Source organism: Scardinius erythrophthalmus (assembly GCF_964197995.2).
Source record: "Scardinius erythrophthalmus genome assembly, chromosome: 18".
Taxonomy (NCBI): Eukaryota; Metazoa; Chordata; class Actinopteri; order Cypriniformes; family Leuciscidae; genus Scardinius; species Scardinius erythrophthalmus.
In genome coordinates, this window is record NC_138238.1 from 28,479,515 (window position 1) to 28,492,767 (window position 13,253).

At 36.1% G+C, this 13,253-nt stretch overlaps 1 protein-coding gene across 6 annotated transcripts in view; it reads right to left on the bottom strand.

Moving 5' to 3' along the window:
- oplah (5-oxoprolinase, ATP-hydrolysing) overlaps nt 1-13,253 on the bottom strand; it is a 64,314-nt gene continuing 51,061 nt past the window's right edge. For 5 of the 6 annotated variants that reach the window (XM_081392127.1, XM_081392125.1, XM_081392128.1 and 2 more), the window contains 10 exons: nt 11,328-11,429; nt 10,336-10,510; nt 9,998-10,182; nt 9,742-9,888; nt 8,283-8,417; nt 5,834-5,983; nt 3,727-3,884; nt 3,477-3,637; nt 1,025-1,122; nt 1-216 (listed from right to left, as the gene is read on the bottom strand). In XM_081392127.1, coding sequence (XP_081248253.1) covers nt 97-216; nt 1,025-1,122; nt 3,477-3,637; nt 3,727-3,884; nt 5,834-5,983; nt 8,283-8,417; nt 9,742-9,888; nt 9,998-10,182; nt 10,336-10,510; nt 11,328-11,429 — 1,431 coding nt within the window. In that variant the 3' untranslated portion in view covers nt 1-96. Of the gene's footprint in view, nt 217-1,024; nt 1,123-3,476; nt 3,638-3,726; nt 3,885-5,833; nt 5,984-8,282; nt 8,418-9,741; nt 9,889-9,997; nt 10,183-10,335; nt 10,511-11,327; nt 11,430-13,253 lie in introns of those variants that run through there. The other variant, XM_081392129.1, reaches the window with a different exon arrangement.

Genomic DNA, 13,253 nt, shown 5'->3' on the forward strand with positions numbered 1-13,253 from the left:
AGAGGTTGCATTAGACTTTATTTCAGCTATCTTAAAAAACTGTTTTCTATGTTCCAATGCTTTGTTCACTAAAATGCATGAATCAATGAGGTCTTCTTAAACTGTGTCCTGTGGCTTATGCAGGCAACGACGTTTAGAGGGAATGGTTTGGTCTTCATCCTGTTCATCCACACCTCCAAATCCACCTCCTCCAGGGGTGAACAGACTGAACATGTCCTGTCAGGAATGCCACAGGTTACGCAGGTACACATTTCTATCTATCTATCTATCTATCTATCTATCTATCTATCTATCTATCTATCTATCTATCTATCTATCTATCTATCTATCTATCTATCTATCTATCTATCTATCTATCTATCTATCAACATTTTTAAGGCTTTGTTAAATTAACATTCAAATGACAGAATTTTAATTTATTTTAATTGAACTTCCTTGCATTCAAAATTGAGATAACAAAGAGGATGCATTTCAATTTTTCAAATGGCAATTCTGCATCCTGTTTGCTATTCAGGAACTGAATTGGAATTCAAATGGCATTCTCACTTCAGTTCTGAATGGCAAAGATGCCTGGGAAATTCTTTAGAAGTCAGCCATCAAATGGCATGAAGTGACCACTGTTTGTGCCCTTCTCTAACAGGATTCAGTTTCTCACTTTTGTTTTAAGCAACCCCCCCCTCACCTGTCTCCTCTTATTGCTTGTTTTCTATGCTATATCTGTGCTTCGTTCTCTGCCAGTGTGTTCTGTCCTTCTTGCTGTTCACCTGCCTGTTTTTTCTTGTCTAGTTATGTTAATTTTTTATTTATTTTTTTATTTTTATCGCACATATTTTTTCTCTGCCAGGTTGTTGTGGCTCCCTGTTCCTCTCCAGACCATTTGGACTGTTACTGGTGCTGTATCTTTATTATTGTTTCAATAAATTGAAGTTAAGCATTCTTCTGCTTTTGGGTCCTCCCTCAGATCATCACATTATTGATTTGGAGGTATTTAGAAGTATACAAAAACACACACAGTTTGTCTTACCCCAGGATCCAGGCTGATGGTATTCTTGGCCCCTAAATTTAAGACTCTGCCGTCTGTTCTGTGTAACAAATTCAGCCCTGGTGCTCCATTTTTACCTCCTAGACAAGACAGAATTATGCGTATGTAGCATTAAGCACATAGATGAAAGCATATATATTATTGCTGTCAAAATTAAAGTGTTAACACATGTGATTAATCTTTTCAGTTTAATGCGTTAAAAATATTTAACGCAATTAACGCAGCATCCGTTTTTTCCCCATCATCCTTTGGCTAGCGTTACATTATATGATCCCGCTCTTATTCATGCAAATGCTTTTAAACCATTCACATAAGACACAAAAGAGAACTCTGTGCTGTACTGGCACAATCTCCTGTCTGACACACACACTCGTGCACACAGAAAGATGCTTCAGGCAGCGCTTGAACAGACAAAAATGCCCATTTTGTCGAGTATCCTCTCAAGCACAGTCTGAAATGAGTTAAATTAATTCTTAATTTAACGTAAAGATTTGTGAGAAAATGGGATGCGTGTTAGATCCTTGTCACACGTGGCAGCTCTTAAAGTGACAGCAGCCTAATAAACCTGCTGCTGTCTGTCATTAATGGAGTAGTTCACTTTAAAATGAAAATTAGCCCATGATTTACTCACCCTCAAGCCATTCTAGGTGTATATGACTTTCCTCTTTCAGAAAAACACAATCAGAGTAATATTAATAAATGTCCTGGCTCTTTAGCTAGTTATTTTACTTTGTAACATGTTAAAGGTATAGCGGAGGATCTTTCCGAATTTTAGATAAGAACCGCCCTCTCCACTTTTTGAAAAAATGCACATGCGCAACACACTACCTGTTCCCGAGAGGGAACGCCTATTAAACGTGTGCGAGGTTCTCCTCGTGCACGCTCTGTTTACAAGTTGCTGTCGGCATCGCTCATACAAGATTACTTTCCAAAAGAAGATTTGCACTTTTTCTCCAAATAGCAATCCAAACTTTACCTGTCGAGTAGAAACTTCGCGACTGAGGCATCAGTGGGAAGCCCAACCTGTGTTTTCAGCGCACGCCATCGTGTGAAACAATCTCCCAAAAACACTCTGATCTTGTTTCTCTCTTCTGAGGCCTTTCTCTTCTTCTCATACAGTTCGTACAAACTTTTTCTCTTGCGACCCTCAGACATTTTCAAAGGACCCGGTGAAACGGCGAGCTTCAATGAATGGCTGAGCTCTAGCTCACCACACATAAACACCTGAAAGTGCGCATGCGCAGAAAGCGAAAACTAAGGGACGAGCACGTACGACGGCCTTACGTAAACATATCACCAGAATGATTGACACTTAGGTGGACCAATAGTTTACACTACCCACCCGAAATTTAAAAAGAAAAAGAAAAAAGGAAAAAGAAAATCCTCCGCTATACCTTTAAATATGAATATTTTCAAAACTCATCGTTTTGCTTCAGAAGGCCTCTATTAACCCCCCGGAGCTGTTCAAAGTTTGTTTATGATGGATGGATGCACTTTTTTGAGCTTCAATCTGTTGGTTGCAATCCACTGCCATTATCAAGCTCGGAAGAACCAGGGCATTTATTAATATAACTATGATTGTATTCGTTTGAAAGAAGAAAGTCATATACACATAGGATGGCTTGAGGGTGAGTAAATCCTGGGGTAATTTTCATTTTAAAGTGAACTACTCCTTGAAGGATAATCAAAGAACAAAAGAAAAGAAAATCACTCACTGCTCTTGACTGAATAACTTTTGTAGCTTTAATAAGGATTAATCTGTATTTAATTTATAATTTATCCAGTGAAGACTGTGATACTTTAATAGTGTAATAACTATTCTGTACATATCCTACCTGTTAGACCTACCTGAAAATCTTAAAGCACTGTTTACAAGGTTACATGGGTCAAAAATGACAAAAACAATAACTTTTTGTGCATTTTGACAGGGCAAGTCAAAATCTGATCTGGCCAAAAAAAAAATTAACCCTGATTTATTGAAGGGCATTTATTATAATGGGTTATGTGAAATGTGATTGTTTTAATCTCACTTAATTTAAAAGTTGTTGTGTATTTTAAAGCTTAATAAATGTTAACATGTATAGCTCTCAATTATACTGTAATCCTGAATGGCTATAATTAATGGCTAAAATTGAGAAAAAATCGATTGCATAGAGAAATCAATATTGGTATCCGTGATGCATTCCTTCATAAAAATATGTCAATAAACAAATATAATAAAGGCTACTGTCTTTATGTTGTTTTTCTACATTACATTATTTTGGAGTTTAAATTTGAAATGATTCAAATACTAAAATATACTAAAACCTTTAATGTTAGGTGTGATTAATCGCGATTAATTACAGAAAAATTAGCCGTTAAATTAGTAATTTTTTTAATCGATTGACAGCATTAATATATATATAAATATATACATAAATGCAGATGAAGCTACCATGTAGGCCGTAGGGTCGTGTAGAGCGCCTCTCCGTCAATACTGACAGAACCACTGGACTACGAAATCGAAGTTTCCGGATCACACCATCACCGCCATGGTACAGACCTTTCCCTCCAGAACCGGTCCGGAGAGAAAACTGCTCAAGAATCACTGGATACCTGAGACGGCGACATCAACTCGACTTCAAATATCTCTTTCACGTTATGAATGAATGTATTGTTTCTATAATGCTGTTAAACACTCAGACCTGCTCTCCAGGATCTCAGGGTCGGTGATGCGAGTGTTGGTCATGTGAGTGTGAACGCCCCCACGCCCATTCCAGCTTGGCCCCGCCCCTGCACCGCCGGCAACCGTCTCATAGTAACCGCTTTTCTCACAGCCGAACGACACGTTGTTCATGCAACCCTTAAAAGAGAATATGAGAGAAAGCACAAAGTGGGATCATAAATTGCATCTAAATTGACTCAAATGGAGGTTTTCATTCCTTGCCACAGATGCCTTTTGCTTACACTAAATAAAGATATATTATGTACTATGTACAACGTTTTATGTATAAGTTTTATGCCATGATTTTTTGCCACTTCTATGCATATAACCAAATAGCAATTAGGCTTGTCGCCACACCAAATTGTCTTAAAATTGAACAAAACCTTACATGTTTCAGAATTCTCAATATTACCACTTAATGAATTAAACAATTATTTAATGAATATATAATTTAAAACAAATTATACAATTACTACAAATATATACAACCTTACCTGAATATATACAGTACACTCATGTTAAGCATTATGTACTGCTTGATTGTAAAATCTTCAAAAATGTTAACTATGTTGTCCAGTGATATATTAAAAGTTGGTTATATAGTATGTCTTACTTCACCTGCAAACATACATTATTCTCATGTAAAGCAATACATACAATACAGAAAATATCGGCTGCATGATTTTTTATATCGTCCCAAAATGTCCCCAACTATATCAACAAATTTGTAACTATGTTTGAAAACTGGTGATTATCTTAAAAACTTTTATGTTTTGGCGAGTTAATTGGTATTTGTATAATTTCCATTCATTTTCATACGATCTGCTTGCACCCAGTAAAGGGTATGTTTAGGGCTGGGGTTAGGGGTATATCTATATAACTGCCTGATTGCTTGTATTGTTGCAAAATGTAAACTATATTATTGCCCAGCTCTAATCTGCTAAATGCAAATATAAGGCATGAATATTCTAAACATTAAAATTATGATTTTCTGTAAAGATACTTTAAGACAATGGGCCCTATTTTAACGATCTGAAACGCAAGTATCAAGCGCCAAACGCAAATAACTTTGTGGGTGGGTCTTGGGCGCTGTTGCTATTATACCGGCGGGATAAATGACTCTTGCGCCCGACGCAAATCTAAAATGGGTTGGTCTGAAGTAGCTTCATTATTCATAGGTGTGGTTTGGGCGTAACGTGAAATAAACCAATCAGAGCGTCATCTCACATTCCCTTTAAGAGCAGGTGCGCTTCCTATAGCGGATTCCTATTATAACGGCGGATTTGCCAGGCGCGCGCCAGGAGCGGTTCACAGCCGAGGAGACCGACGTTCTCGTCAGGGACGTTGGGGATGGAGAAACCCATCCAAATTAACTTCGGTTAAACAGGCGTATGATAATTTGGGTAAATGTGTAAGCTAGATGTATGCTTTTATAATAAACTGTCTATCTATCTATCTATCTATCTATCTATCTATCTATCTATCTATCTATCTATCTATCTATCTATCTATCTATCTATCTATCTATCGTAATAATGTATGATTTGCAAAAATGAAAACTGCTGCTTCTGTGTAGATGAGAGAATCAAAGTGTACGCGCGTTGTGCACACTCTACATTGTTTATGGCCAAGCATGCGCCCTTAAAATAGCATATGAATAACATGCGCAACGCACCACTGACTTTAAACTAGTTTTTTTCGGTCAGTGGCGGAATTGTTTTCTAAACCTGCAAAATAGCATGAGGGAACGTTTGCGCTGAAACACGCCTCCTCTTTGCGCTGAACCGCCCCGGGAGCGCAAGTGTATTTCTTAGTTAACCGACGTGCGTCTGTGGAGGGAAAAGTCCGCTGTGCGCGGGTGCAAAATAGGAATGATATTTTGTCGGTGAATGTCGGTGTACAAAGTCAATTGCGCTGGGTGCAAGATAGGGCCCCATGTGTATTGAGAAAAGAGCTATACAAATAATTGGAATTGACTCAAACAGCCAAAAGCGTACGGTCTGAAATCCAGGTCCGGATTTTTTCCTTCTCAAGTTCAGAAGCTGCTGTAGATAGATACAGATCATTCTGTTTGATAAAACACACACCTGTGAGGCCGCACACACTTGGAAGGCTCTGAAGATGACGTCCACCACTCTCTGTGAGGTCAGCACATTACCGCCCACTACTGCAGCATTCTCAGACGGCTGCAGGATCGAGCCTGGGGGGATGAGGACTTTAACAGGGGTCAGACAGCCCTGGAACACAAAACAAATCATGAGACAAAATGGCAAATAATGATATTCAAAACGATTTATTAAATTAGAAATCATATTTGTAAAAAGTGCAATAACACTTTTATTTTATAATGTTCTTGTTACATGTTACAAGTCACATTTATTTATATAGTGCTTTTTACAATACAGATTGTTACAGAGATAACACGAAAATAATGCAAAATAGTTTGTTTCCAGAAGAAAATAGCGTCACAGTCCAGCTTAAGTAACTTAAGTAACAGTGATGTTTCATTTTTGTTTTCAATGCAGGCAGATCAATATTATAGTTGAATATTAAATTAAATGTTAAATAAACCCTATAGTAAGTACATGTTGTTAACTAATATTACTCAGTACTTATTTGTGTAACACTGTAACAAGGACACACATAAACTAGAGTAACCTAACACACATATTCTGAATGTGCGAAGATAAGTGTCATTTTAAACTCATTGAAACCATAAATGCCGAATTGTCTATGATGATATTAGGTTAAAATGCATCTAAATGCATGAGTGCATTTAAGTGACAGGTAAACTACCCACGCAACTATGTGTATAAATATTAGTGCAACAAATCAATGTAAACAAAAAGGGGAGCAGACCCATGGCAGTGAGCTATAGCAACTGATGTCACTGTTCTTGCACACCAAGCATGCATGCTGGAGCTTCCGTTACCATATTTGATGTGCTCTATATATGTGCTTTGATCAATGTTTATTTTAAATAAAAGATCAAACTGTTCATCATATAAAGCGATTGTGTCTCTTCAAAAGGCTTGGATTAAACTACTTGTTTCATATGGATTTCTTTCACGATGTCTTCATTTTGAAACTTGAAAATGTTGATTACATAAGACTTTCAATGGATGGGCAAAAAATAATCTGTGTTCTGAAGATGAAAGTCTTATGGGTTTGGAACGAGACAAGCGTGAGTAAATAATGAAAGAATTTACATTTTTAGGTGAATTTTAACGCTCAAAGACAGGATGCTCTATATCTCTATTTCTTGTGTGAACAGCAGATATGATGTATTTACCAGAAATTTTACAGTAATTTATTGAGTTTAATGTGTGCAAGTGGCTAATGAGACCAAATATGTGCATGTGTGCACACACATAACACACACAAACCACCACTGTTGGTAAGTCTGTTTTCAACATTGATGATAATAAATGTTTCCTGAGCAGCAAATCAGCATATCAGAATGATTTCTGAAGGATCATGTGACACTTAAGGCCTGAGAAATGATGCTGAAAATTCTTTACTGGTTGTAAACAAAGACTGCGTTAACCCGAAAATATTTCGTCATTGATGATTTTTTTTTATAGCAGTGATGGATAAATCTGAAAGCCGTCCATCATTTTGGCAGATTACAATGAGGGTGATCTATTGCAAGTTGTAAATATAATTCTCAACCCTGACCACTTGGTAAGGATTTCGGTAAGTTGGACTGTATCTTTCATCTGATGTTCATTTATGTTTATTTCATTCTGTAACATAGTAAATTGGAAGGGATGATCAGCTTCACTTGAACTGAGGCGCTTCAGTGATCTCTTGCGTTACATTAAAGGGCACCGACACGGCATTTAATTGTGATAAAATGGACAGAATCTGAAAGCTGAGACTTAAAAGTAAAAGTAACAAAGCACAAAGCTTATTGTGATTTATTGGACAAACATTCATGAAACCTGAAAAGTGACCCACAGTCTCTGTTCAACGTTCTCTTCATAAATAAAAGAATGAATAATCTAGCCTATATGCTTGTCCTGTAAATTCATGGTTGCAAATGAAAATGTAAACAAAAACAGCCTATTAAATGGCTTATTATCATTAAAATATGAAAATTAAAATGACTGGTAATAATTTCATTTTTTTAATACTTTTTTTACGACCCTGTCTGTCAAAATGACAGACAATGCGGAAGTCTAACATGACCTCGGCTCTGATATATATATATATATATATATATATACACACACTATAATATAGTTACTACATAACCAGGTTTAGGGTTTGGTTTAGGGTTAGTTGTTTGTAATTATTATAGTAATAATAACAGTAAATTATGCACAAGTACATGTAAGATGTGTAGGGATACTGTAAAATAAAGTGTTACCTAAAATATGTTTAAATAGAAAAGGTTATTTTCAATTGTAATAATATTTCACATAATTAACAGTTTTTTTGTCCCCTGTTTTACTCTACTAATGTAGCTTTGGAGAGCACAAGACACTTCTTTCAACAACATATTAATGAGCACAATCCACCAAAGTGTGTCACCTGGTTGAGGGGGATGTCCTGGCCCACCATGCATCTCAGACAGTATATGAGGGCCGAGAGGGTGATGGCACGAGGAGCATTACAGTTGCCCCACACTTCTGTCCCAGTGCCGCTGAAATCAAACACTGCGCTGCCCTGCAGACAGACACAAAGATGGACAGAGGTATTGATCATCACTGTACTGCACCTTGAAAAATTGTCTGCAGAAGTGCAACAGTTTGTACTGTTTGTACAGTTTTACATTCTTTACCATTAAATGAGGACGAGCATGTTCTTACACGATTTGGAATAGTCTTCCTAGAAATGTTCCACACCTTGAAAAGCACATCCAAGGTTTACTGTCCGCTGTCATGCCTGCCATCAATTCTCCGAAGAAAAGGCTCTAGATAGAACCTCAAACTGAATATTTCCATTTTGCATAAAGGCTCGTCCTGAAAGTATGTGAGTCTTCACAGACTTCAGAGAATGAGCTCCAGTGCACATAAAGGTCAATCAGATGGGGTGCAGTAGAATAGGAGTGCAATAATTCTGACTAAAATACACTAATTATATTTTTTTATAGAGCAGTAACAGAAAATGGACTATTGTAATTGAGTATAAATGTAATATATTCAGATGAGTGAGTGGATTTTCCTTCAACTTTGTACCAGTTAACATTTAGTGATTTAGTTTTTCTTAATTAGAATTCATCATTTAAAAATGAATTGATTGTAACTTCTACTTTCAAATGGTAAGCAATCGGTTTATTTTATTTTTGCACGTTTAATTGTACATGGCTTACATTAAGTATATTTGCTTTCATTGTTTTCAAATTGTAGGCTACATTGTTTGGAGGACAACATTGGGCAGGAAGTAGAACAACAATTTTGTAAATTACAGATTAAAATAAGATTTTTTATTTTTTATTTAAAAAAAATACAATTATTTTTTATTATTAATTAATCATCTGTCTTTGTTTAACCAATTAATCGAATAAATAACATATTTATCGTTTATCAAAATACTTGTTAGTTGCAGACCTACATGTAACAGAACCACACATCAATCCGCAAATGCAACAAATCCTTGTGCTTGAAGAATGAACAAATGTCATGCTGTATGTGTAATTTAACAAGTAAAATGCATTTGTAAATGCAGCCATTTTAATTGGTATTCTTCCTCAAGAATGTATGTTCTATTGCTTCATATTTTAAACCAAATAAACTGCAATTTGTGAAATGTTTTGATTGCAAAGTATTTAAAATAAATGCCACTTGTTTTGATATTTTGTTACATAATGTAAAGAGATTTATACATGTTTAAATGCTGCTCAAGTGTCCAAATATCTCAATATTAAGTACAGTATGAAACCTAGAAGGGTGAAAGGATCAAAATGCAAGTAACAACAAAAAAAAGTTTCAGTTCTAATATAGAAACTGATTTTAATTTGAAAATGTAAAAAGTTACAATTATTTCTTACCTGTTGTTCATTGATCTGGACCTTCAATCTGATTGGTGTCCCATCGTCCATTTGATCTTCTGCTTCAACCTCGAGGGATCCCGTTTCCTGTCGCCGCCGACGGGCGAAATCTTTCAGCATGTCACGAACTGCAAGCTCTGCGTTACTCTAGATATACACAGAGCGTTTCATTGATCGACATATGGCAATCCCTGAAATAAACATCAAGCTGAGATTTTCTCCACCCGTATTTGACACATCACACCAATGTCCACACCTGAATGTACCCCATGTACGCCTGGACGACCTCCAGGCCGTAGCTGGTGATTATCTCCCCCACAAGCTGACAGCCCCTCTGATTGGCTGCTACCTGAGCTCGAAGGTCCGACAGGTTGTCACGGAGATTGCGTGTCCCAGAACATCCTGGGTATTGAGCAGGTGCCATGAGGGCTTCTGTCACAGCTGATAGACATAAAAATGACAATAAATAACGACAAAAATGAAAATAAACACCACCAATCTTATATAGACTGACCATGGAAATACCCGTGTATAACAATACGGTGATAATAATTCAGTACATTACATTACATCTGTTACATAGTTTTTTCTAACCTTTCTCCTGAAAGACTCCACCCGTGACCAGTTTAAAGGAAGTGAAGACAGCGCCCTCCTGCTGTAGAGAGGTGGAGTGGGGGGGCATGGAGCCTGGAGTGATGCCCCCTATATCAGCATGATGCCCTCTACTGGCCACAAAGAACACCGGCGCACTCATGCCATCACGAAACACCTGCAATTTACATAAAAACACAATAACAATAACACGACAATCATTTTTACAATAACACACACATCTATATCTATCTATCTATCTATATATTAGTGCTGTCAATCGATTAACAAAATTAATTGCACATTTTTCTTTAATTAATCGCACCTATCATTTAAGATTTTTATTTATTTTTGTAATACTTTCACATTGAATCTCCAAAATGATTTAGAAACAACATAAATACAGTATATTTTAAATATTTGTTTCATGCATCTATTTACTAAGCATATTGAATAAAGGCCAGTATCACTGATACCAGTACTGATACTGATGTCTCTATTAAATAGATTTTTTCCTAAATTTTAGTCATTAATTATAGCCATTCAACATTACACTATAACTGAAATCTATCAATTTAAACATTAAATAGGCTTTAAAAAAATATAACAGCTTTGCCATTACAGGAATAAATTACAGAAAATATATTACAGAAAAACAGTTATTGACAGTTAAAACAGTTATTTTAAATTGTAATATTTTAAATATTTCATAATATTACTCTTTTTACTGTATTTTTAATCAAATAAATACAGCCTTGGTGAACATAAGACACTTCTTTAAACATATTAAAAAATGTTATTTATCCAAAATATACCATTTGAAATTGTGTTTGTTACCTTGAATGACTGTATTGCACTAATGATGTCAAAAGTAAAGCATCCAGAACTTTACAGTAATGAGAACTTTACAGTAATGTGAAAACGAGTCAAACATGTTGGTGACAGCATTAGCATATCAAAATGAAACTGCATAAAGTTCATCAAGAGCAACCTACAGGAGTGATGACGGTGAGGTCTGGTAGATGACTGCCGCCCGCACACGGATGGTTACTGAGAATCACATCTCCCTCCTGCATGCTGCCTCCTGACGCCTTTATCTAAAATAACATCAAACTTACAGTTATTACAACGCTTTAGTATGTTAGTTTATTCAAAATACAACACCAAGCATGCACATCTGCCTCATTCGGATTATAGTGCACAAACATCTGAGAAAGAGCAGATTCTCATACATTCAAATTCACAACATCACAAAAACTGATCATCTGCTAAGAGAGAGCAGATGTAAGTGTGCTGTCAGGCATCTCTGGGTTTCCTTGAGTCAATCTACATCATGCCACAATATGTTAGGCTGTGTGTATGTAACAATCATTGACAGTTATTGGTAATGCAAAGCGGAGAAGCTGTTGCACCTCACGTGTGCATTCATTTTCAATAGTTCAAAGGGTGAATTATTCCGCTTATACCATGGTTTTGCATTTAAAAGGGTTTTTCTCAAAACTCAAAAACTTTTGTTTTAGGTTTTCAGCACAGATTAAGCATCTCTAATAGGAACAGCTTAGTCTGACAAATTGTGTCTGTTTGTGTGTGTGTGTGTGTGTGTGTGTGTGTGTGTGTCGGTGTGTGTGTGTGTGTGTGTGTGTGAGAGTAAGTGTGTGAGAGAGAGAGAGAGAGAGAGAGAGAGAGAGAGAGAGAGAGAGAGAGAGAGAGAGAGAGAGAGAGAGAGAGAGAGAGAGATTTTGTGTTATTTCCAGTATGTGTTCTCAGTATGTGTTCAGTAGTGTGTGTGTGTGACTTTGAGTGTGCCATTGAGCGTGTTGCATACACATTAATATGACGATAACTATCAAACATCCGTTTATGGTAACACTATTTTACAGTATCTTTGTTACACGTTACACGCAGTTACTGTAGTAACAACTATAAACTATGCATAATTACATGCAACTTACCATAAACCAAACCCCAGACCTAACCCTAACCCTATAGTAAGTACATGTAGTTAATTATTTTTGCACAGTACTTAAATGCATAATTACACTGTAACACTGACAGATTAAAATAAAGGGTTACACTTTATTTTAAGGTGTCATTGTTACAGTGTAATTATGCATTTAAGTACTGAGTAATAGTACTTAACATGTACTTACTATAGGGTTAGGGTAGGATTAGGATTTGGTTGAGGGTTAGTTGCATGTAATTATACATAATTTACTGTTATTACTATGGTAAGTACATACAAACATATGTAACAAGTACACTGTAAAATAAAGTGTTACCAAATAAAGTGTAACCCTGTTTATTATACAGATTAGTTTGAAAGGTTTAAAAGCAAACAATAAACAGACAATGCAAGAAATCACATTGATAAAAGACTTTGAAATGATCTGATATTTCTTCGGTAGTGACGTCAAAACAAGCATTATCTGGTGTCCTAAAAATGACATTTTTAAAAATGTCTAAACTGTTGATACATTCTTTCATAATGTTTTATCAATAAAACAGTCTCTTCATTGTCCAAGAAGAGCTGTTGCTTAGCAGCCGTGACTGGAACGTCCTACTTCAGATATTTTGTGACATTTTCATGCACAATAAATGAGAAGGCAGAAATCAGGGCAAAAGTTGGCGTAATAAGTGACAACTAGTGTTGGAGGTAACGCATTAGAAGTAAGCCAAGAAAAATAATCAGATTACTGTAATTTAACTAATAATGTAACGCATTTTAAATTTACAATAAAATATCTTAGTTACTTTTTCAAATAAGTAATGCAAGTTACTTTGTTTTCCTATTTATTGACTGAGACCTCTTCGGTCCCCATGTTGAGAGAAGTTGGGAGTGATATGATGCATTGTAAATATGTGACCCTGGATCACAAAACCAGTCATGAGTCGCACGGGTATATTTGTGGCAATAGACAATA